The sequence below is a fragment of the Diadema antillarum genome, unplaced genomic scaffold (genome assembly GCF_040938485.1).
Source record: "Diadema antillarum isolate AM-2024a unplaced genomic scaffold, OU_Dant_1.0 seq00000549_RagTag, whole genome shotgun sequence".
Classification (NCBI taxonomy): Eukaryota; Metazoa; Echinodermata; class Echinoidea; order Diadematoida; family Diadematidae; genus Diadema; species Diadema antillarum.
In genome coordinates this window covers 626,824-651,970 of record NW_027271494.1, presented here as the reverse complement: position 1 = coordinate 651,970, position 25,147 = coordinate 626,824, and the positions used below count along the sequence as shown (strand labels likewise).

General features: G+C 39.7%; 1 protein-coding gene across 1 annotated transcript; it reads left to right on the top strand.

Moving 5' to 3' along the window:
* The first annotated feature begins 5,134 nt into the window (after positions 1–5,134).
* On the top strand, positions 5,135–23,371 carry LOC139734828 (uncharacterized). The gene is made up of 9 exons (XM_071645614.1): positions 5,135–5,420; positions 12,549–12,622; positions 13,364–13,530; positions 14,076–14,206; positions 16,903–19,896; positions 20,495–20,598; positions 21,144–21,309; positions 21,940–22,067; positions 22,846–23,371. The coding sequence occupies exons 1-9, from the start codon at positions 5,296–5,298 to the stop codon at positions 23,055–23,057; spliced, it is 4,101 nt and encodes a 1,366-aa protein (XP_071501715.1). The 5' UTR covers positions 5,135–5,295; the 3' UTR covers positions 23,058–23,371.
* The last annotated feature ends 1,776 nt before the right edge of the window (positions 23,372–25,147 follow it).

Here is a 25,147-nt window from a genome sequence, read left to right as displayed (position 1 = left end):
TGAACAATGAAAATAATAAATGCCTTCATCAAATCGGGTTGAAAAAGTAAAACAGAGGAAAGAGTATAATTATGACCAGACGACACGTGTGAGTCAAGATGAGGAAGCATTCCCGAGGACAGAAAAATGGAACCAACGTACAGTTGTACTGATATCTTTCCTAACTGCGCGGAAAACATGCGCAAAACGTGACATGCGCGCTTTTAATTTGAGCGCGTAAACATTGAAGGCGCAAACCCCCACCAGGGGTATCTTCGGGGAAACCCCTATTCGCTATTTGCAAGGCCGACTCGAACTCAGAATACAAAACAATACCAAAATAATGATTAGCCTGACAACATTAAGTTGTCATGCGAGTGAGAGATACTTAAAATATAGTATTAAGATATCAAACATTCTTGCAGTTCTATATACTATCTTGGCTATCATGTCTTCATCCCCGTGTACGAATGTCTTTATGGATTATTTGTTAAATTCTTATTCATTGATATATTCATTCGTTTAACCAGGGGTCAATATAAAACTCGTTGTATCCGCATTACTCAGTCATTAATCAGTCTTTGAGTTGATCTGTGTATTCATCCATTCTTTACTTATTCATTCATATTCAGTCACTTCCATCACTTTTACAGTACAGTATATGCATTTATTCTCCGTTAGCCAGGACGTAGAGGATCTGTATCATGTAGCTATGCATCTCAAAACATTGTCTATCGATTTTGCTCCCGGATATTCACTCCGAATCAACAAATTGGTTTGGAAAAAAAAAAGCCAAGGCTACCTATTGTCAAAAGTTCACAGATGTACTTGATCCATTTCCAGAAAACAAGGCAACCAATAAGGCCGATCAGAAGTACATTTTGTCACGTTTTACAGCACGAGACTTTTAGAAGACACAAATAATATCTCAGTTTTCTTCATTCTCTTTCTATTATAATCTTATTTTGTGTGTGATCAGGGTCCAGTTTCATAAAACTTGTTGTCAGTGACAACTGCCGCATTTCTGTGACAAATTTTCTCTCAGCCAATCAGATGCAAGGATTTCAGTAGCTTATAACAACTATGACAACTTGTCACTGAAAACAAGTTTTATGAAACGGGACCCAGGACTGTACGAACTAATTAAGAACTGTGGCATTATGATTGGCGCAATAAATTGGATTTCTGTGTTTATGTTCATTTATTGACTCATATTTTGCAAACATCGTCACTTCGTTATAAGTGCAACAATTCTTCAATTCTCTGCAAGGACAACAACAACAACAACAACTGCTACAACAACAACTTCTATTAATACTACCACTACTACTAAAACTATTATACTACTACTACTGTTGCTACTACTACTACTACTATATTATACTACTTACCACTACTACTACTTATAGGCCTGCTACTACTACTTCACCACTAATACCTATAGGCCTATAAATGGATACAACTGTGTTTTTTTCAATTGTAACGTCACGTCAACATACATGACAAGACTCAAAGTCACAAGATGCAAGATTTCTTGTCATACTGGAACGCTACAATCAAGAGTGGTAAAATTACGCCTACGTTTATAACATAAGCATGAGAGGGACGAATTCATAATCATAATGTATTTCTTTTTTCAATTCAATTCAATTCAATAGTTAATCTATTTCCATCATCAAAAAAGAAAAGAAAAGAAAAGGAGAACATGATTCAAATCGATACAAGTTGTCGATTTGTCTTTCATTCGGCAAACATATAAACTTTATAACATATCACATTTATGGCACAGACACTATTAGGCCAGGATTTTACTAAACACACATTGGGTGTTTTTTTTTCTTCATAATACTTATGCAAAGGCCTGTCAGAAAATGGTGGTTTAGTTTAAAAAAAACCCGACTTGTCTTTGATGTGATCACTGATATGATGTTGCATGCATGTGATAGGCTTACAGTATAAGAATGTAAGTGCTCTCAAGAAACACTCATTGTGAATGATTGATATTTCTTCTCTAGCAGACAGTCAAACTAGCTTCATCCTGAGTTGTAATCTGTGTTGTAATCTTCATTATTGACTATATACCAACGATCATATTGCCCGACGAGGTTTGACGGTCGTTACCGTTCAACTTGGAACAAGCTTCGATTTGACATTAAACCGTAACAACAACAGCAGCAACTGGACCTCAAATAGAGCCTTAAAATGAAAAAAAAAGCTTCATAGGCTCTAAGACATTACCAATTTTATTCATGAAGATAACAAAAGAGAATTAGAGGGAGAGAGAGAAAAAAAACCATCTTATATTACAAGCATCATGCTTGTCTTGATTAATGATCAATTTCAAGTATAGGCGAAGAAGAGAATACAAATTGTAACACTCATTACTAATGTTGTAGGAATAGGAAGAAACGTAACTCTTTTTTTTCGCTTGTGAACAGCGCAAGGGGGGGGGGGGTTATAGAGATTTATGTTGCTGACATCGCGTATCATACCATAAAAAGGGTCCTCCGATTCTGAGTTGGCATGATATCTCATGTGCCAGAATGCAACTTCCTGATCGCTCATAATTCATAGCTACATCCTGTTTCTAGATTTGTTTACATCAACCAATTTGTCTGGATCAAGAGGTTGAAACAAGAAAAGGCTTGGGAGATCAGGATGACAACAATAAGTGACTATTTATTGAAAGTAATGAGAATAATGATGGCAAATTTGTCAGAGATGATACACGACGATCGACGCCGAGAGAAAACGAACTGAAGAGGGAGGGTGTAAAAGAATCTAAGCGGGTGGTGGAAATCATACTTGTGAGAATAGACAAAAGAGTTGGCTTTAAAAGACCATGCATGATGATATATGTACCTATAAACTCAAACGCTCTATGATACCTGGAGTGAGGTGTGGGAAGAATGACAAAGGGATACCAAGTTCAAACAAAACTAAATTTTGAGAGTATTTTGAAGAGTGCAAACGATAATCGCATGATGATAAAAATAACAATGATCTTCACCATCATCATCATCATCGTTATTATTGTTTTTATTATCATTCATATTATCAAACTACCATTATTATCATCATTACTATACATTATTATCATTATTGTCATTATTATTCTTATAATTTTTATAACGATTATAATGATAATAATAATTGCTATTATCATTATCATTATCGTCATCATCATCATTATCATAATTTTCATTATCCCTCCTGTTCTGATCATACATGACAACTGGTGTGTTGGATCATAGTCACTTTTGTCATTTTTTTTTTGAGGGGGGGGGGGGGGAGGGGGAGGAGAGGAAATGAATCTTTAGATTTCTTTCGCCCACACTGGATGCCTTTAGAGTCGGACTGTCTGTATTATAGGATGGAACTTGGTGATTTAATGGGTCCCAGAGGTCAGCGGGTCGCGAAGTATTCCTTGGATGAGTATTGCGCTGAGTAACTAAAGAAAATAAACAAATCCGATCGGGATCGCTTATCAATAGATTTTTCTCCCATTGTCTTAAGAGGGGATATTTCCTTGTGTCTCAAGTCACAAGGGTTACTTGAGCAAAGAATAAGTCAATCTTCCCATTTGTCTATCCTCAAGTATCCTGAGTGGTGTATGGATCATTCAAATGCGCGTGCGTAAAGAGATAATAGCCCCAACAGTCTTCATAAGAAACCAAGGGGGAAAAACGTATATAAACAGTCTTCGATTCATATCCCGCCGAAAAGGAAACGAACGCACGGAAGTTGGCTAATGGCCCTCTGAATCGAAGACGGGGTATAAATCACTTTCTTCTCTTGGTTTCAGAATATTGAAGTCTCCTGTACGTGCATGTACAGGCCTATCACAAGACACGCACGTACTCATCGCACACACACCATAATGTGGTGTCTGTTATTATTAACCCGTTGGGGACTATAGTATAGTGCCGTATTTGGTTGGGCAGGTGTCTGTGGGAGTCGCGCGTTGTAGCAAAATTTGCTCATCCTCAACGGGTTAAAAGCTTATAGGGCAACAGGAACTTAACGAAAGCATTTAGACATGTGTAGTGGCTTGATTAGATAGTTATTTGGATATGGGTGCTCCAGAATGGTAAACGCCTCGGCCATTAGACGCAATTTAAAAACTATATTTGGAAATGATTCATAATTTTTGAATGGCAAAACTACGTGTTAGAACGATGCATATCTTTATATACAAAATGAAATAGCAGCAATTGAATGAGCAATGAAAGCGTACAGTGCACATTCTGAGCTGGCGACCGGCCACTTCATGATCAAAATTCTATACATAAAACATCTTAAATTGCACCCTGTTCATTCCTTTTTCTGAATTCAGAGCGGGTGTTAGAGTCAATATCTGATTGGTCAGTAAAACGTTAGGCCAGACCCCTTTGAGATCAATGTCGCTTCAGTTAAATCAACATAATCATCCCCCCCCCCACTACCCCTTCCATCCCCGCCAGAATAGTGATAATAAAAAAGTCAAGCAAAAACCAAACAAAAATCAAACAAAAACGAAAACAAAACACGAGTGGCTAACAGCGACAACAACAGCAACAAAATAGAGAATTGCCTATGACAATAACAAGCATCAAATCACTCAAAATCTTTATTTACACTCGTACCTTATCTATTTCAATAAGAAATAGAAATGATAAATAAAGACAAAAAAAGTCAACATATTCTAATAAAAGTTAGTGTATTTCCTCATCAATCACCACAAGTCCTGGACTCATTTTATAGTGCAGTGTTTTTGGATATGCACTTTCCTTAACTTTGATAAAACCTTCTGATTTTCCTTTATCCCTCACTTGTGGACTTGCCAGCCCATCCACTGCCATCCATTGAGAAATAAAACAAAACAAACCAAAAAGGAAACGCACTGATAGCAACGTAAACCAAAGGAACCCCGAGTACTCTTCGCGTGAATCTTGCGACATAAACAAGCAAAAAAGAAAAAAAAAAAGAAGCAGAAAGATATTAAAGGTATCACGAAGGAAGAATGACGACATTGGATTGACCGGAACAGTACATATTGAAAGCGGGTTTCTGATTGGTTGGATAACAGTACAGATCTCGGCAATGTCTTTCGCGACGCAGTCGATTGTTTTCAGGCAACACCACGTTCGATACGAGCTGGGGTCGCAGCAAACGTTGAGTGCGCATGTCCTGTTGTTCTCAGCCAAACAACGAAATCTTGGCCCATTCGCGGGCTAAATGCCTATGTGATCGACATCACTGGAACATCAGCTGTCGTGCTCCATATCAATCAGTCTGGATGCATGTTCCTTCTCCATCTGTTACCGAGCTCGCACGATGTCGTCCCGTATCACCATGACAACAACGATCTCCTTCTCCCTGGCTATCTTCTGCATTGCCATCATGATTAACGGCGGTCAGTCACAACTTCAGCGAGGCGCCAAAAATGTTTGCGAATACGAGTAAGTACGATAGATTCATTTCGTTGCCAAACTCGTAATTATCCAAGCATTTTTCTCCTTCAGAGCTATATGGATAATTATCATGGTCATGATGATAGCATATAGTGAGCATTAAATATGTTATTTCAAAACTTGCACAAAGACTTGCACATAGCATGACCTTCAACTATTCTAGTTTGAAATGGAAGAAGCAGATAAGGGTGCAGGGAGTGAATAAAGCCACCTATAGTTTTGGTTCAACCAGGATTTACTTTCGATACAATCAATAATGACCTCTCACAGCCTGAGGTTTGTGCTATACCTTGCGATCCTATAAGTTACGTCTTTACTGAAGTTCTTGACGTATGAAATATGAGAAAATGAAAAGTAAAGAATGTTTTCCTTTCACATAAAAATGGAGATGAGCTTTGGTTAAAGTTCCGCACGAAAATTTACAGTGTCCATTTCTCACCGCCGACACAAATGTACGTATTAATTTTGAAACAGGTTTAGAGCCAACTCGCTGTATAATCAGTATGTGTGTAGCTCAGCTGACGGATGTAGTTTCTATATAACCTTCATAATATTTTGTTAATGAACATTTTCGTGTAGTAAGGGACTTGCTTCCGGTTTGAAATTAGCGCATGCCACAACCATCACAGCATAAAACACGTGGACCTAACAGATTGTGTGTTTCTTAGCTACTAGTACAGAGTTGCAGATTTGTCCCTTTTTTTTTCACAAAATAAAGACCACGCCATAGAATCCTCTGATACTGGCCCCGTCCGTATAGATGAAATGGCCGGTCATTGTCCGTTTAGTCATGGTATGCGCACCATCTGGAACAAACAATGCACTTTTTTCGATGTCAATAAACTTGGATCTGCGGTGTATTTCATCTATTTGGATGAAGACTCATGATGTAAGTAACAGTTTGGGTCGATTTCATGCAGACGTGAGACAGTATAGACCAATTCGATTTGGGTACTGTTTTTCAATGGTAATTTCTAACGGCGGGCTTGAAGTATGTCTAAGAAAAGATAGTTTATGCACTGACAGCAAGTAACGCACCTGGCTCATTGAATAGCACATTGAAAGTGTTTTTGTTCTTCTTTGGAAGCCCCCACTTATGGCCGCCATAAGTTACAGTGCTCTGAATTCGGTTTCATATTACAATGTATTCGGATCCAGGCAATGAGCTGTCCTTCTGTAAAATTACAAGCAGTCAACGAACCTATCAATGTAAAAAAAAAAACAACAACAAAAAAAAAAAAACCAAACAAACAAACAAACAAAAAACAAACCCAAACAAACAAAGAAACCCTCTATGGATTCAAGAAGTATTTGTAAGGGCAAAGCAGATTGAATGTGTCGACTGTTGTATATTGTATTTATAAAACAAATCAACACATGACTGAGGAATAAGAATCCGAGCCAAGGTGAAGTGTAAAGAAAATGGCGAAAATACGCTTGAAATGCAACCAATTCATAGGAATGGAAAGAAGCATGGATCCTCATTTGACTATTACATAACCAAACACAAACAAACGGAACTAAACTAAACTGAACCGAACAATTCTATGTTCATTAATCCGCATGTGTAATCCAACAACCAAAGAATAAAGGACAAGTTTGGCTGGGATTCCTTATTAAGATCTGCAGGATGCTAACAAATCATTTCATTCAAATAAGTGGATGACAGGTCCTTTTTAAAGAGCAAGCGCTGTAATTTGGGCACCGAGTGAATATGTTATCTTGGTGGCTTTAAACGAGATGGTGATCGAATAGACAGTTTTTACGATGTATTACAATTTATGGATGTTTATGTTCCTACAGCTCCCTGTTCCAGTTCCTACACCTGCTCCCTCGCATTAAGTTATACCATTTTTCTGTGAAACAATCTATTGTTTTTTATCTTGTAATGTTGTAAGCGCTCTGAGCCTCGTGGGAAAAGTGTATCAAACATTCATTGTACTGTATACTATAGTTCATGAGGCAGATATTAGTTGTTGCTTGGTAAGGCAAGTCTCCGGCAACATTTATGGTTGTTAAGGGCCACTTTTGTGAACAAAGTATGCATAAATCTGAATACATTACAGCTACCTGTATTCAGTGGTGGGAGAGGAAGGGAGAATTTGTAGATTTGCGTGTAGTTTAAATCCAAGTCATTTTCACTGAACTGCAACGCCTTTTAACATTTAATGAGCTCGGATTCCACACATACTTCAGACACAGAGCAGATGCATGGTTCTTTGATATGACCTGGGGGGTGTTTCATAAAGCTGTTCGTAAAGTTACGAACAAGTTACGAGCGACTGGTGATCAGTTCTTGTGCTGAATTATGGAAATTCTGATAAGTATAGCACATCAGAACTGATCACCAGTCGCTCGTAAGTTGTTCGTAACTTTACGAACAGCTTTATGAAACAGGGCCCAGGTGTTTATGGCGAGTCGTCAGATGTGAACAAACAGGTGACGATTGTCATGTAAATTGGTATCATAGTGGGGGAATATCTCTTGTAAGTTGTTAGTTCATTTGCCTTCTCACTACGCGACAAAATGCGGTCACAAGTGATTTGTACACACACACGCACACACACACACCCACATGCATACACAAACACTCACACACACAATCAAATTTGCATAACATTCATTGTAAATTAATCATCGCTTTTCAAAGAGGAAATTAATTTCGTACACACTTTGAAAACAGTATAGCTGTTAGTTCTGGCAGATTGCTACCGGTGAACATCAGATCGCCGTAAATTATTGTATAGATACTAGATATTGATACAATGCAATTAGATGACAATATTGGATCTGTCTATGATGTTGCCTTATAAAATAATAAATATCAAGCCCACAGATTAAGATTGCATGGACGAATTTCTTTGCCTTCAATTTGATATTTCTTGTGTGTGTTTTGATAAAAGATAGTGCCCAGTATTTCAGTTACCGCTACGTAATATTTCTGTTGAATCGAACTACATTTATATCAAATCTTTGGAGGAGGAATTGGCAAGAAATGAACATAATAAGCTCCTAACTCGTCAACATGGTTGAATGCGTTCTATCAACATCTCCTAGTTTAGTGTTGTGATGGGACAACGGATCTGCAATTCATCGGTGCTGAGATGTAACATGCAGGGACTTTGCTAGCAAAGTAATTACTCGAGTTATCGGGGTCCTTGGAGTCGTCTTTGATAGTGAACTCACGTGCATTCACACACAGCCATGACTCGTGGTACTGTCGTCTGCGAAGCGTTCGCTATGCGGACATCTGTTTCGCACGCAGCAGCTGCGCGGCCCTCAAATCATGATAATACTCTTTTCGGCGAGTCGTGAGTTTGATTCGGACATTTGGTTATTTCCTCGCCCCATGGTCAACTCGTTTCTCGTTTCCAGCATCGTATCTGATTAGTCCGCTCCAAGGCGAATTGGTTTGCACCGAATTGGTGGAACGCAACCAAGAAAGCTACGCAAAATTTCACTCGCGGGGCTTTAAACGGGACATGTGATCTGTTTTCATCCCGTGTAGACCACAGTAGCTGTTTTCTACTGTGTATATTCTTTTTTGTGTGTAGATGTGCTAAATCAACATTGTTTACCCCATTTATCACACCACTATACTCCTGCTTGAATAAATCGCTAAGCTCCTCTGAAGTCCAATATGTGTATTAGTGACACGTTATGTTTGTTTGACACTACTATTTTCATTGCATCACGAATATCATTCTGACTCCCGATGATTTGATCTCATTGTCATCATTGATATCTCTTTTTCAGCATTCTTATGATTAATCAATTTCATTGTATGACCTATACACTTTTTTTTTTTTTTTTTTTTAGCAGGGGTTGCGAAGGAGGGGGGGGGGGGGAGGCTGTATCCCCTCACCTTTTTGACTATTAAAGATCAAAAAATGGTAACAAGTAAATACATAATATGTATATGGATGACAAAAACTCACGACTTTCCAAGGAAGAGCGAGGGAGGGGTTACCATTGCCTTGAACCCCCTCCCCCTGCCATCACACATACATACACCCTAAAAATGTCTTTCGCGGCCGCTGTTTAGATTTCAGAACAAACGGCTTTGTCCTGTATCGTGTTGTTCCTATTAGAGCTCAATAATAGCCTGTCCATTGCGTCACGCAACAGTCTTAATTGTGTCCTCATTGTACAGTCGCGCATCATAATTCTTGCTCGGGGAAGCAACGTGCCGGATAAAATTTTGTTCACTGAAACGGCGCATGGTCGGTCATTCACAATCAAGACCATGCATGATATGTATTGCAATTATTATACACTCTAGCATAGCACATACCTTCCTCCAAGTTAGAACAAGAACAATAATAACACTGCCAGTGATTTCGGCATTGGCTGCTTGCTCGAAGAGCACCCCTAACACCACCACCACCACAACAACAACTAAACAACAACAAAACAAAACAAAACAAAACAAAACAAAACAAAGCAAAACGAAGCAAGATTAAACTAAATTGAAAACAGCATAAATTTACCAGAGTCGGGAACATACTTCCCGTGTCGGGACTTGGCGTGGTCACAAAAAGGTTACTGACTCTGTTCAGTGAGTAAGATTCAAGAATATCTGTACTGGAAAGTGATGCTTATTATTTCTCATCCCTTTAAAGAAAATGTTAAATATTTACGCTTTACCAACCACGCAGAGACCCAGGGTTTATTTTCATACGGCAACGCGCCCATATTCCGCCATGATCTTGGAAAATAAAACTCGGCAAAAAGTCTTTTCAATCTATCATGTGAGTACTTCCGCGCACTTGATCCGCGGTTTCCTAAGTATGTTTGTATGTTTTGTTTTATTTTCTTGCCTGTCTGCTCGCCCATGCAGCCTGGCCCTTTTCGGATGTAATGTCTTGGTAATTATTGATTCGCACATCCTTGCTTTTTATTCGCTTTATTCACACCTCGATGATCGAACTCTCACGTAACAATAGGGTTGTTCGAAGTGTGGTGATTCCAGACCATATAGCTCCTAAAGTGATCGTATAGTTTTGGTTGAGACCTAATTTCAGGTTTCTAACATCTTTTGGTGAAATAATGAGAAACCTCTTATGAAATGTGACGGAGCATGTAATTCCACGAGGAATTCAACGTTTATTTGATGAAAATCGGTTTTGAAATGGCTGAGATATCCAAAACAGAGCGATTCTAATAAGTGTGGGACCCACACTTTATTACGATCGCTTTGTTTTACTTTGTTTTTGGATGTTTCGGTCATTCCAAACCCGATTTTCATCAAATAAACTTTGAATTCCTCTTAAAATGGTATGCTCTGTGCTATTTCATAAGTGTTTTCTTGGTACCTCGCAAAAAGTTAAAAGCCCAATTCTCATCTTCACCAATACTGTACCATCCCTTTAAGCTAACTCGGACGGTACAGTAACAGTTTAACAATTTTGTCCCAGAGTTTCCCCTCCTTGATGATTTTCGGGTTTTTTTTTTTCGGTTGAAACGCCACCCTGATTTCACTTTGATAGATAGACTAACAATCTCTCATACTAACCGGTGGAAGTTCTGTTGGATTTGGAATCAAATAGGGCCTACATCTAAGGAGAAACTTGTCGAATCAATAGAAACACACTCAAAATCATGTTTTCATGGAAAAGTGAAGCTGAGCATACAACGTAGGTGTATTATCATGATAATATTGGCATGTTTTTCATATCACATGAAATGTCCCACATGTTTGTTTATTCCCATCGATTTATCATTAAGTTCTAATGATATCAAATAAATTAGGACTTTCGGGGGAAAGGGCTATATTATGTGATATGTAGAAAAAAATACATAATAAAATACATACATTTGATATCCTGTCGCTGATCTTACTATTGGTCATGCCCTTCTATCCCCCCCCCCCCTCCTCCCTGTCAGTTCCTGGTTAGAAAACATCACCCGATACAAGCATGGATGGTTCATAGAAACGCGATCGGATTCCGTGACTATGTGAGGAGATGCGCGTCATTCCACACGGTTGGTTCTCTCGGACCAACACCTGCCGTTATCTTGAACTGAAAGCCGCAAACCAACATGACCCCATGCATCCCCCTTTTTTAATATTTTTGTTACGATTCCTTACAGACGTGTGACACATTTTGGATGGTAGAAAAAGAGCCACGTTGTGAAAGGCGGGTTTAAATCTATATATTTTTTCTAGTTGTTCATGGTTGTCAAGATGAAATGACAGGAGAAGCAATTAGAATCACAAAGTCACCTCAACCGATGTGATCATCAGACGGAGTTATGTACATGGTCAACTTGAATACAAATGGAGGAGATTAAAAAAAAAAATCTCTCGACAGGTTCAGCAAGCTCTCCAGGTTCATCCACCTTTATTCACCTGTATAGATGGTGATCTGCTTGTATAATTATGATTCTGCAGCGTTATATATGCTCAAGTTTATGATCACACATTAATAACGAACCTGAAGCCCTGTTTTTACAGACCTTATTATCGCGGCAATGTCTCGACAACGTCCGGTGAACGCAATTCCTCGCCTCGGACAATAAAATGGCAGGAGATTACAAAAGCAAAAAGCAAAAATTAGCGCTACAACGTCCGAGCAACATTTTGCGGGGACCGTTTTAGCAGGTAGAGTAACAAACGATTACCCGGACGCTACCCGGACGTTGTCGAGGCACCTCTAGTTTGAAAGGCTCTGTTAAAACGGGGCTTTAGAAAAAACAATGTACATGCAAGCTCCATGACTTGATCCTAGCTGCCCAGATAGTTCAAAGTTGATGACTTAAATTGCATGCATTCCAACCTTTTTAACATTTCACGTTTGTTTAATTTATGACATGTAGATGAATCATTTGATAACTAAAAATGTGCCAAAAACAATGATGCATGGGAGTCTTTGTGTGTGTCGACCAACAGTTATATTACGCACTACGTGTATGAGTGTGTGTGTGTGTTTCTGCGCTCTCTCATTCAATTAACAGTGTTTCATTGATTGATTAAACTATCACAGAACAACAAGAGTTATTCGATTTGAAGAGAGGCTATTCTAATTCTTGTGATGATGATGATGGTGATGACACTTCGCGTTGCTATGACTACGAAAAAAAAAATTAAGTCTCAGAACCACTCTCGTTGAACAGGAATCCTGACGGCTCCACCACTCTGGACTGCTGTGCAGGCTGGCTGCTACAGGGTGACAACCGCTGTACCAAAAGTAAGAGCACATGGTTATTAACTTCTCTTTTTGCAAGGATTCTTTACGTTTTGTTATTAGCACTTTATAGAAATTTTAATTGCAGAAATAGGATGGAATTTTAACTAACACAGTCACTCAGAAGGAACAACTTTTCTTTTTGATGATGATGATGATGATGATAATAATAACAATAACAACATTTATGATGATAATGATAATAACGATAATGATAACAACAACATTCTTACACTACAAAAATGATGAGAGTGTTTCATTCATTGTTTTTTTTTTCGATCGCTTGTCCTAATCTTAAGCGACCCTTCATAATGTCGAGCTGCAGCAGGGCAGATTAGACATAATTTCATACATAAATTTCGAGAAGCTGGTGAGAATGTTTAATAACATTAATCATTAATTATCCAAGCCTATTCCAATCAAGCACAGCTTCATTTACTTTCCCTTGTTCTGTCTAATTGTCTCTTGTGTACCAACACCGTGAAATGTGGTATCTCAAATAATTTGCTTCTTTTTTTTTATTAACAGTTTTCTTTTGGCTTCGGTTACAGACTAGTACTATGATACTACGTTTAATGAAACTGGTGTAATGGTTATCTGTTCAATGTATGACCAGCGTGAAACAATTATACTTTGAAACAAAAATACTGAAATGAACTCAGTGAAAATGAAATGGCACATTCTTTTAAAATAGGATATTCCTCTTTGTCATCTACCTTTTAACTTTTTTTCCTTTTGTTCTAGAATGTCCCAAAAACACATGGGGAGTAGGGTGTGCGAATCGCTGTGCATGTCGAAATAGGGGGAAGTGCAACAGGGTCACAGGCTCGTGTGCGTGCACCAAGGGCTGGACGGGAGCGGATTGCACTGAACCATGCAGTAACACCACGTACGGTGTCGGCTGTCGACGGGTGAGTGTAATCTTCTTATATTGGCTGATTTCTGGCATTTTTGTCAATAAGCGTGCATGAAATGTAATGAGCAAGGAACATGCTACGGTGGAGTTAGATTTGTGTTAGCTTGTTAGTTATGATGATTAGCAATGGTATGAACCCAAACCGACCATGCGACTTTGACAATGACATTCACAGTAATAGTGTGGATCTTGCTCCGGGCGCCAGCACAACAGCATGCCCAGTCGATGAATGTAATAAGTATAAACACATAACACGAACTTTAGATCACATATCAATAAACAAATATTTAACTCACCGTACATAATTTGTGATCAGAAATTGTAACTCAATGTGATTATATGGTGAATGGAAACGAATTGTGCAAGTGGAGCGTCAAGAAGGGAACATTCAGTGAAGATTTTTGTTTTACCTTGACTTAGAAAACAACAACAATACAACTATTTTGAACTAGTGTTACAAAAAGAAACAACGGTAACAACTCCAGCAGCGAAAAAAAAAAGCACACTATCTGCTTTCTGCTTACTATCTTGCTCATATAGCGATGTGCCTGTGAAAATGGAGCTTCCTGTAATCGCTTCACCGGTCGATGTTCGTGCACAGCTGGCTGGAGCGGGCGTACATGTTCTTCTCCGTGCTCCTCCCTGTTTTACGGTCGGGGCTGTACAAAAAGGTGAGAAAACAACAACAACAACAGAACAAACTGAAACAAGGATATATATATATATATATATATATATATCATAGGCGCCGGAAGTGGGGGGGCAGGGGGGGCGGCCGCCCCCCCAATCCAAAAAGTGGGGGGGCAAAACGCATTTTTGCCCCCCCAAAAAGCCCCCCCCCCCAAAAAAAAAAAAAAAAAATTATAATAATGATAATAAAAATAAATGAATAAACAAAGAAAAGAAAATAAATATGTATATATATGAATAAAAGGGAAAAAATATGGCTACAAACGGCAGCTTTTTGACTGTAAAATGTCAAAATTTTCAAGCTCGCTCGCTTCGCTCGCTCGCATCCAGCAGTTGAGCCCGGTGCGCCTCCCCCTTAATTTCTAAAGCGAAAAACATAGCTACGACGGCAGTTGTTGGACTCTAGAATGTCAAAATTTTCAAGCTCGCTCGCTTCGCTCGCTCGCTTTGAATCGTTATGCCATTCTCCTAATGTTGCTGACAGTAATTGCCAGTAGTTGCGCCCGATGCCCCCACCCCTTAATTTCCAAAGCGAAAGATAAATATAGCCACAAACGGGAGTTTTGGGACTGTGAAATGTCAACATTTTCAAGCTCGCTCGCTTCGCTCGCTCGCATTGAATCGTTATGCCACTCTCCTAATGTTGCTGCCAGTATTTGCCAGCAGTTGCGTCCGATGCCCCCCCTTAATTTCCAAAGCGAAAGATATAGCTACAAACGGGAGTTTTTTGACTCTAAAATGTCAAAATTCTCAAGCTCGCTCGCTTTGCTCGCTCGCATTGAATCGTTATGCCATTCTCCTAATGTTGCTGCCAGTAATTGCCAGCAGTTGCGTCCGATGCCCCCCCCCTTAATTTCCAAAGCGAAAGATATAGCTACAAACGGGAGTTTTTGGACTCTAAAATGTCAAAATTCTCAAGCTCGCTCGCTTTGCTCGCTCGCATTGAATCGTTATGCCATTCTCCCAATGTTGCTGCCGATAATTGCCAGCAGTTGCGCCCGATGCGCCCCCATTTATTTCAAAGCGAAATATGTAGCTACAATTAAAACTCCAGTTTTGGAACTGTAGAATATCAAAATTTTCAAGCTCGCTCGCTTCGCTCGCTCGCATTCTATTGTTATGTCATTCACCTTATGTTGCTGACAGTATATAATTTGTAAGGAAATCTTACAATGTTCCTCAATGACTGCATGTTGAATGTATCACATTCCGTAATGTATAGTAGTCCCATTATTGCTCACGCACACACACACAAGCATACAGACAGTCAAAATTATTTTATGGTTCCCCCCATGTTTCGACCCACCGTACGCCACTTTACATATATATACATATATATATATATATATATATATATATATATATACATATATATATGGGCAATTCCGCAGTTAGGTGGACATGACATGCATAAAAGAAATGTGCCTCTTTATCTTACTCCTTGATTTAGGTATCAACTAATGCCATGGATGTTCATTAATCATTAAGGTCTGTCAAATTCAGTAGATTTTATTTTTCGTATTTATTGATTTTGCGAGATCTAAAACCATCATCTAAAATGTACATGTGGGACTGGGGATGCTGAAATTCACTTAAATGCAAATTACAGTGGGTTCCTTTGAAATTTTTTCCTCCAAGCTTTGCTAAAGGGTAAAAGATGAATACATTTAAATACTCCAGAAGTCATGTGACATTTTGTCAATTACAAAAGGGTGAAATGACCTGCAGAATTACTCCGGACAAATGTAACGTTACTAACCGTAACGTTACTAACCATGCTTTTGGGGGTCTAGCTAAAAAATCATCGGTCGAACTGCTAAAAAAATTTGCATGAACATTTGTCATGATGCAATAATTGAAATTAATGCAACACTTTGTTTGAAGTAACTTGAATTTTTGCACACTTTTTGTTACAAGACATTGATTTTTTTGTCATGTCCTTTTTTCGTAACGTTACTAACCAGCCCTTTAAGTTGCCATAGCAATTCTAATATTTCTTGGATTGTATTCATTCTTTACTGTATCATAAACATGGGAAGGATGAATATGTTTTTGACATAATTTTGACTTGAAATGAATAAATGGTAATTTTGTAGTAAAAACAAATATCTAAATTTGTTCAAATGTAACGTTACTAACCGCGGAATTGCCCATATAAATAATAGATGTGTGTGCGTGTGTGTGTGTGTGTGTGTGTGTGTATATATATTGTGTAACATATGCATAGTCTAATCTTGAGCCCCCTCCAATGTTTGCCCCCCCAATCCAAAACTGCTTCCGGCGCGCCTGATATATATATATATATATATAGAGAGAGAGAGAGAGAGAGAGAATCCAAGCATTTTGAGTGTGTAAATACTTCGTAGTCTTGTTCAGTTCCTTATTACTTCAGCTACATGTCATACTTGGACTAATGTCATGGAATTGGCGGACATAACTTTTCATAACGTTAATTCTCCTATTCCCAACCGATCCTCTGAGTCGTTTTGTGCTTTCCTTAACCTTTTGTACGTTACTTTAGAAAACTTTTTATCAAGGAAACAAATTGCATTGAACCCAAAACTTTCCAGCTTCTGAGTTTGTCGGAGAAGAGATAAATATTGCTTCTTACACAAGAAAATTTAAGATACATCTAAACAAAGAGTAAATCGTTCTTGCAACTCTCTACACCATGCAGATGCCGTTGCCAGCACGGGGCATTGTGTGATCGGTTCAATGGTACCTGCACCTGCCCGGCGGGTTACGCGGGGATATACTGTCAGATAGAGTGTGCGTGTGAGAACAACTCTCCATGCAGACCTGATGGTTCCTGCGATTGTACCGCAGGATTGACAGGAGCCAAATGCGACCAGCCGTGCCCTAGCGGCTCTTACGGTCTCGGCTGCTCGCAGAACTGCAGCTGTGTCAACGGAGGTCTATGCGATCCCGTGAATGGGACATGCGCATGTCTACCCGGCTGGACTGGCCGGTTTTGCGAGGAGAGATGCAAGGAAGGATACTATGGCGCAGACTGCATGAAAGTCTGCCAGTGCGAAAATGGAGGATCTTGCGATCACATCACAGGATCATGTTCTTGCCCTCCGGGATGGTCAGGCAACACTTGTTCTACGAGATGTCCCATTGGACTATTTGGAGTCGAATGTCAAGAAAGTTGCCAATGTTTAAATGGAGCCGAGTGTAATCATGTCGATGGGAGCTGCCTTTGCGGTCCTGGATGGCAGGGTAGACGGTGTGAGGCCCCATGTGATATGGGCTTCTTCGGAAGTAACTGCAGTGATGAGTGTCGATGTGAGCATGGAGGACTCTGCGACGTGAGGAATGGGTCATGCACGTGCCTTGCCGGATGGACGGGCGAAGAATGCGCAGAGAATTGTCCACAAGGGACCTTCGGGGTAGGGTGTACATCCACTTGCCAGTGTGAAAATGCCTTCTCTTGCGACCCTGTCAGTGGCATCTGTCTCTGTAGTCCGGGATGGATCGGAGCAATGTGTGCCAACAAGTGCCCTCCAGGGACATACGGCGCGCATTGCAACGGAACGTGCCAATGTGAGAACAAAGGAAACTGTAGCCACATTGACGGTTCCTGCACGTGTACAGAAGGTTTTTCTGGACCGCTGTGCGATTTACGATGTCCAGAAGGATATTTTGGACTGAACTGTCAAGAGGAGTGCCTGTGTAGAAACGGAGGATTGTGTCATCACGTTGATGGCGCATGCGCTTGTTCTCCGGGTTGGGTGGGTACCAACTGTGAGAATCCATGTGCCGAAGGGGTCTATGGCGTCGGATGCTTGGAGGAATGCCGGTGTCAAAATGGCGCCACGTGTAATATAGTCGACGGTGCGTGTACGTGCCAACCGGGCTGGACTGGTGAAGTCTGTTTGGAGTCGTGTCTTGATGGTTACTTCGGAGAAGACTGTCTAAATAAATGTTTGTGTGCAAATGACGCCTTGTGCAATCCTGTCAATGGATCCTGTCAGTGCATGCCGGGTTGGATTGGGCTCTCGTGTGAAGAACCTTGCTCGACTGACTTCTATGGTGAGAATTGCGGTTCCCTGTGTGAATGCAAAAACAACGCCAGTTGCAATCACGTCAACGGTACCTGCACGTGCCAACCTGGGTATATGGGCGAATTATGTAACATGAGCTGTCCTCCAGGATTTTTCGGCGAACAGTGCGCGTACCATTGCCAGTGTCGTAATGACGGTTTGTGCAATCCTGAGACAGGAGACTGCACATGCACTGCTGGGTGGATGGGTAGTACTTGCGAACAGGAATGTCCAAACGGTCTATTTGGTCTTGGGTGCCTTCAGCAGTGCCAGTGTCAAAATGGCGCGAGCTGCAGTCGTTTTGATGGCGCTTGCATGTGCAAACCTGGCTGGCAGGGCGATCTGTGCACCGAAGTTTGTCCTGCAGGGATGTTTGGCTTGGGCTGTGCACAGAATTGCCTATGTCAACATGGTGCTGTGTGCGATGCGGTCGACGGTTCCTGCCTCTGTCAACCAGGATGGCAGGGCACACTTTGCCAATTCCCCTGTGATCAGGGCTTTTATGGGAATGATTGCAATATGTCCTGCACGTGTCAAAATGAGGCTTTGTGCGATGTCACGAACGGTAGCTGCAAGTGTCTTTCAGGGTGGATGGGTGTTTCTTGCGAAGCTCCATGTAGTGATGGTTTCTTTGGAGAACGCTGCAGTGAAGAGTGCATTTGTGAGAACGGCGCAGAATGCAACCACATTAACGGCTCATGCACTTGCACTCCTGGATGGCTTGGCGTTGCCTGTTCCGAAACGTGTTCAGAAGGATTCTATGGTGTGGACTGTCAAACTCGCTGCTCTTGTCATAATGGAGCGGAATGTCATCACGTTCATGGATGTGTATGTCGACCTGGCTGGGAAGGGACGCGCTGTGATCTCCCCTGCCTTGGAAACACGTTTGGGGAAAATTGTTCCCAAGTATGTGACTGTCAAAACGGGGGTAGGTGTCACCACATTCACGGTTGCCTCTGCACACCTGGCTGGGTAGGCTCGAGTTGCAATGTACAATGTCCTGAAGGGAGCTATGGGGTAAACTGTTCCAGTGAATGCAGTAGCTGCACAAACAGCATATCCTGTCATCACGTTGAAGGGTGCATTTGCAAAGCAGGATGGACTGGGCCCAACTGCGTAGAGAGGTGCCCCGAAGGATGGTTCGGCGTGAACTGCTCCAGTGAATGCAACTGTCATTCGAATGGGAGGTGCGATCCAGAAGTTGGGTGTGTGTGCGACAGGGGATGGCAAGGAACACAGTGCGATGCCCCGTGTGCAAATGACACTTACGGGGACGACTGTTCCGCTGTTTGCGAGTGCACGGATCATGGTGTGTGCCACCACGTTGACGGTTGCGTTTGTGCCGTTGGCTGGACGAAGTCCCGTTGCGAGCAGCCATGTGAGAACGATACGTATGGACCCGACTGCGCTCAAACCTGTAGTTGTCAGAATGGTGGCAAGTGTGACCACGTCGTCGGGTGTGTTGACTGTGAAGCCGGGTGGATGGGCGTACACTGCAGCCAACCATGTCCCGATGATACCTACGGAGTCGGATGTTCAGGGGTTTGTCAACTGTGTGCCAATGGGGCCAGTTGTCATCCTGCCTTGGGGATCTGTCTTTGCACACCTGGATTTACAGGAGAAAGGTAGATATTATGTATCATTCTTTGCTCATTGATTTTTAGTCATGACAGTTACATTGCTGTGATATTGCTTTACACATCTTGTAGCATGCTAGGAGACATTATTTTGATGGTATATGTAGTGACGACATAATCTTATTCTTTGAAAAGGAAAACAAACCTGTAGGCTATTGCAAATCCTATCATACTTGTTTAAAGGGATGGTACAGTATTGGTGGAGATGAGAATTGAGCTTTTAACTTTTTGCGAGATACCAAGAAAACACTTATGATATAGTACAGAGCATACCATTTTAAGAGGAATTCAAAGTTTATTTGATGAAAATCGGGTTTGGAATGACCGAAACATCCAAAAACAAAGTAAAACAAAGCGATCGTAATAAAGTGTGGGTCCCACACTTTATTCGCTCTTTTTTGGATATCTCAGCCATTTTCAAACCAATTTTCATCAAACAAACGTTGAATTCCTCATAAAATTACATGCTCTTTCATATTTCATAAGAGGTTTCTCATTATCTCACCAAAAAATGTTAGAAACCTGAAATTAGGTCTCAACCAAAGCTATACGATCCCTTTAACCTTTTCTAATTCATCTCGTGCAGGTGTGAGGATACCTGCGAAGCTGGATACTTTGGGCAGAATTGCAGTCAACCCTGTCAATGCATAACGCATGATATTTGTGACCCAGTTACCGGAGAGTGTCAAGGTAATGTATATCATTCTCTTCGTGAGTATCACGAGATTTCTCATTACTAGAACTTTTGCAAAGGTGGTATACTTAAATGCATGTCACATAGTTATGAAACAACATATTTATATGGAATTGTATGCAATTTACGTGTATAATTATATTCATATCACTATCTAGTTCATGTAGAATGTAATGAAAAAGAAAAGAATTTTATTACATCCACATCAGGGATAATTTGATTTGGCCACAGACATTGTCATAAACCCAATTTCTTTGTCTGAATAATATCATGGAATACTTATCTTGCCGGTTACTATCATTACTCACACAAATGCTTTCTCTTGTCTTTGAAAAGAGATCCCTTGTCATTAATTGTTGAGAGGCAGTAACTGTTCCAGTGATCAGCAGTAATGAATGAACAGTATGAGATATGGATTCTTGAAAATGAAAGAAAAATGATCTTAATTATGATTCTTTAGACAAACTTATGTCCTATTCTAATTATGAAGTGCAAATGGTAGTTAGCCTTTCAATTCAATTAACAATTGAACCTTCATTAGATCTCGAAGTGGCAGCGGTGGAGAAGCCGGAGTCCAAGGCCGAGTTGGACATCGCAGTTGTGGTTGGTTCTGTGATAGGTAGCATCATTCTTGCTCTCATTCTGGTCCTGCTCCTCATATACGGGGTCAAAGGTATCCGGACGCTGCCACAGCAAGCGACCTACAGGTGGGTGCCAAGAAAGGGACTTGTATGAAGGAATTGTGAACTATTGTGAATGAAGTAGGCCCTAAACCTGCAGCCAGATCACAAACTTCTCCGCGATACGAAATCAGAGAGTAATATCCTAAGTATCATAATTTATAGTTGTGCTATACTTTCATCTCTATCTCGATATGGTTCACTGCTTTTCCACTCAGAATAATATTGTGCTTAGTCTGTGGTATGTCTCGTGTAAACTTCGTTTTCGGTCACATTTTCAATAATCGTGATGGTGCAAAGATACCCCATTCTTGTTATATCTTAATTCATATACAACATGTAGATTGTATATTGTACATAAGTATATAGAGCAATGTCCGAATCAAGCTTGATATCTTCCACATTATACAATATGATTCACAATGAGACACGGCGTACGTTTCGGTGAAGATCGATCTCTCGCATTATGCATACGTATTGTAAGATAAAACATTAGATAGTAGATGTATACATATATGTATATGTGTATATATATATATATATATGTATATAATATTATATATGTATATATGTATATGTAGAAAATGAATAATTGTTAAATTGATGAGTGATTTTGTTTATCCTCTAGTTTGAGAGTTGTGTTATCCTTGTTTCCAGCGTGCCAAAGGCAACTGCGGCTCGCAAAGTCGGTCACGACGACGACGACGACGAGGAGAACAGCGACGACGTGAGCACTCTCAAGCTTTGTAAGGAACCAAAAGAGATCAACCACAATCAGAATGGTGGTAAGTTTGTGTGTAAGTGTGTGTGTGTGTGTGTGTGTGTGTGTGTGTTATGAAATTTTAGTTTACTGCATGTCTTCATGTCATGCTGTCCTTTCTGTGCGATTGAGCAGAAGTTTTTCAGTTTAATCACGTTGATCAAGGTGAATGTTTGCATTCGTTTCGTTATGAAAGCAATGGTGACATCAAACGAAATTCGAATAAAAACATTATCAAAACTGTGTGTGTGTGTTTGTTGTTGGTAATATTGATTTCATTGTTGATATGGATTTGATATTGAATGGAACTCAAATAAAGAATATCATAAAACAAAAAAAAAGTGTGTGTGTGTGTGTGTGCGTGTGTGTTTATCGTCGTGCATACACAACTACAGCCAATCCGATGTTGACCCTGGGTCAGTCTATGCCATCGAAACTGACATAACGTGCGAATGATTTACATACGCTCTCTTTCCCTCTGTGACTTCGATATGTGGCTGCAATCGGCATCTTCTTGGCAAAGTCAAGAGCAAATAATGAGTAAATATGCACTGTGACAAACCAATTTGGAAAACTAACGTCAGTGTTTTAACCTTAATATATGTTTATATTTACTATGTTTCAATGGGTGCAAAGGTAGACATTTATGGGTGGTGTTTGTTAAGTCCAAATTTTTTTGTTATTGCAATAATACCAAAAATTTCGCTTGTCCCTTTGTTGTTTAAATTTCGTATTTTTAAAAAAAAATATCCAACTGTGTCCTCCCCTTTCTCTCTGTTCTGTTGTCGATTTGTCTTATTCAGGTCTGATATCTGCCATGCTGTCATCCACGACAACTCAGCAGGATGTATCGCCCTCTATCGACGAATCGGCACTAGCAGACGAAAAAGGCGAATGTGACAAGGAAGTCCTTATCGCGACCGAGGGAGGTCCAGAAAATGAATGCGCGGACGGAGAAGACTGCGTTGTAAACGTCAATGACGATGGAGTGAAGGAGAAAGAATCTAGCTTATAGATACGAGGACTTTTGTTTTGTTTTGTAGAATATGTAAAGATATCAACGTATACCACGGACGGATAATAATCATGTGATAAGCTACATATTGTACATGTAGTAGATTTGGATATTTAGGACTCTGGCTAATATCATTTCGATTGTTTGACGTATGACAGGGTTGATAGCCTGTAAAGAGCTGCAATCCTAGATACAAGTGATTAAAAGTCGAACCTGTCTTTCATGATTAATCAACAGCAATAACAAGACACAACAAAGGGGCAGGATGTTACCGAAAGACCAAAGACGGCTGCTTAGTATGATTGTAAGGATAGTGTATGTGTAATGCATTCAAAGATCTCTCAAAGTTGTAATTGAAGAGTTTGTTCGCAAAAACCGATAAGTCCATATTTGCCAAATGGAGATATTTGCGAATAACGGTCAAGACAAATAAAGAGAATAATAAGAAAATTTCTGCTTCTTTTGACCATAACTTCAAAAATGTGCCTTTATGTGTAGTGACTAATATATCATTTAAAAGGTATTATTTTGTACTTTATGACAGAGACCGTACTTCAAAATCTGCAAAAATGGACTTATCGGTTTTTACGAACAAACTCTTCATTTATATAAAGTGTACTCAAATGCAATTTTGAGCAGCTTTTGCCTTGCCTTCCATTTCGTTTCGGCATACTAAATGGATTCGTCAGATTTTAGATACAGATACATAACTTTATACTCCCATCCATAAGAAGTACTCATATCAAATTGGTGATTATATTTCTACTCGTTGATTTCTCTTCTCTGATGGTCAGTGCAAGCAGGCGTGATACAAACTTCTGCTTGGTGTTTATATAAATTATGTCCACGTAAAGCATGGTATGCTTGCTCTTGCAAAGAGCGTGAAACTTGAAAAATCTTGAAAACTGATGCTAATGAATGCGAGATATATAGCTTATCTGAAGTGTTATTTTGAAGCGTACTTAATTTGCAAAGTACAACGTACATGTATTATTTAATCATCAGTCAAATACGGCTTCAGACTGTAGTAACATACAATATGAGAATTTACTGAAGGAAAATAGAAATATGTAAATATCATGCCCAAGAAATATTCCTGCATCGGCACGCGATTTTTGTCGTGATCATTAAAGGAAACTCCTTGTTCGATAGCAAGAGCAAAATTAATGTGAAGGACCTGTGATGGAAACGCCTTGATAATTTGTTGTGCATTCCCATTTTGTGAAAGTGTGAACAATTAAATACAGATGCCACCAACGTAAAGTAGATGAAGAAAAGAGTGGCGTTATTTGAAGCTATGGCATCAATATTTTACACACCTAAAATAAGTGAATTACGACAACATCCACAGGAAGGCAACAACGGCCGACAAAAACCCCCCACAAAAACAAACACAAACAAAAGAAAAACAAAAGAAAAACAAAAACAAAAAACAAAAACTCTACAAGACAGTCACATGCCACAGCTGTATTGTGTGTGTTGGCATCTACGCATCAAACTTTGATTGTCATTCCGAGTAATGACCATATATATTGTGCAATGCCATTTGCTGGCATTTTGAGCTGGTGGGTCTGGTGTGTTAGTATTGATTATAAGTCATACATATAGATATTATGCCCATATTATACAACACAATACTTGTGTGCGTTATGTATGTCTCGACATTAGCTGTGCGCTGGTGGCCTGGGGCCAATAAAGATAACATGTCGTCCCACCACATCTAAAAAGAAAGAAGGAAAGAAAAAAGAATGATATCTTTCAGTGGCCAGATCGGGGACTTGAGATTCACAATGGAATATGTTTTTTTTTTTTTTATTTCGGGCAGCCAGAATTTCAAATTTAGATATCTTAGTGGCCCTATATATAATGTCTACATATATATATATATATATATATATATATATATATATATCTATATATATATATATATATATAGATATATATATAATGTATGTGTGTGTGTGTGTGTGAAAATATATTCATTTCAGAACGCAAACTTGCAATTCATGTAAATGTAGGCGCAAGAACATTAGTTTTATAAAATATTGCATATTTTATTCAGTGAAAATGTTAAATAAGAATCATATGTA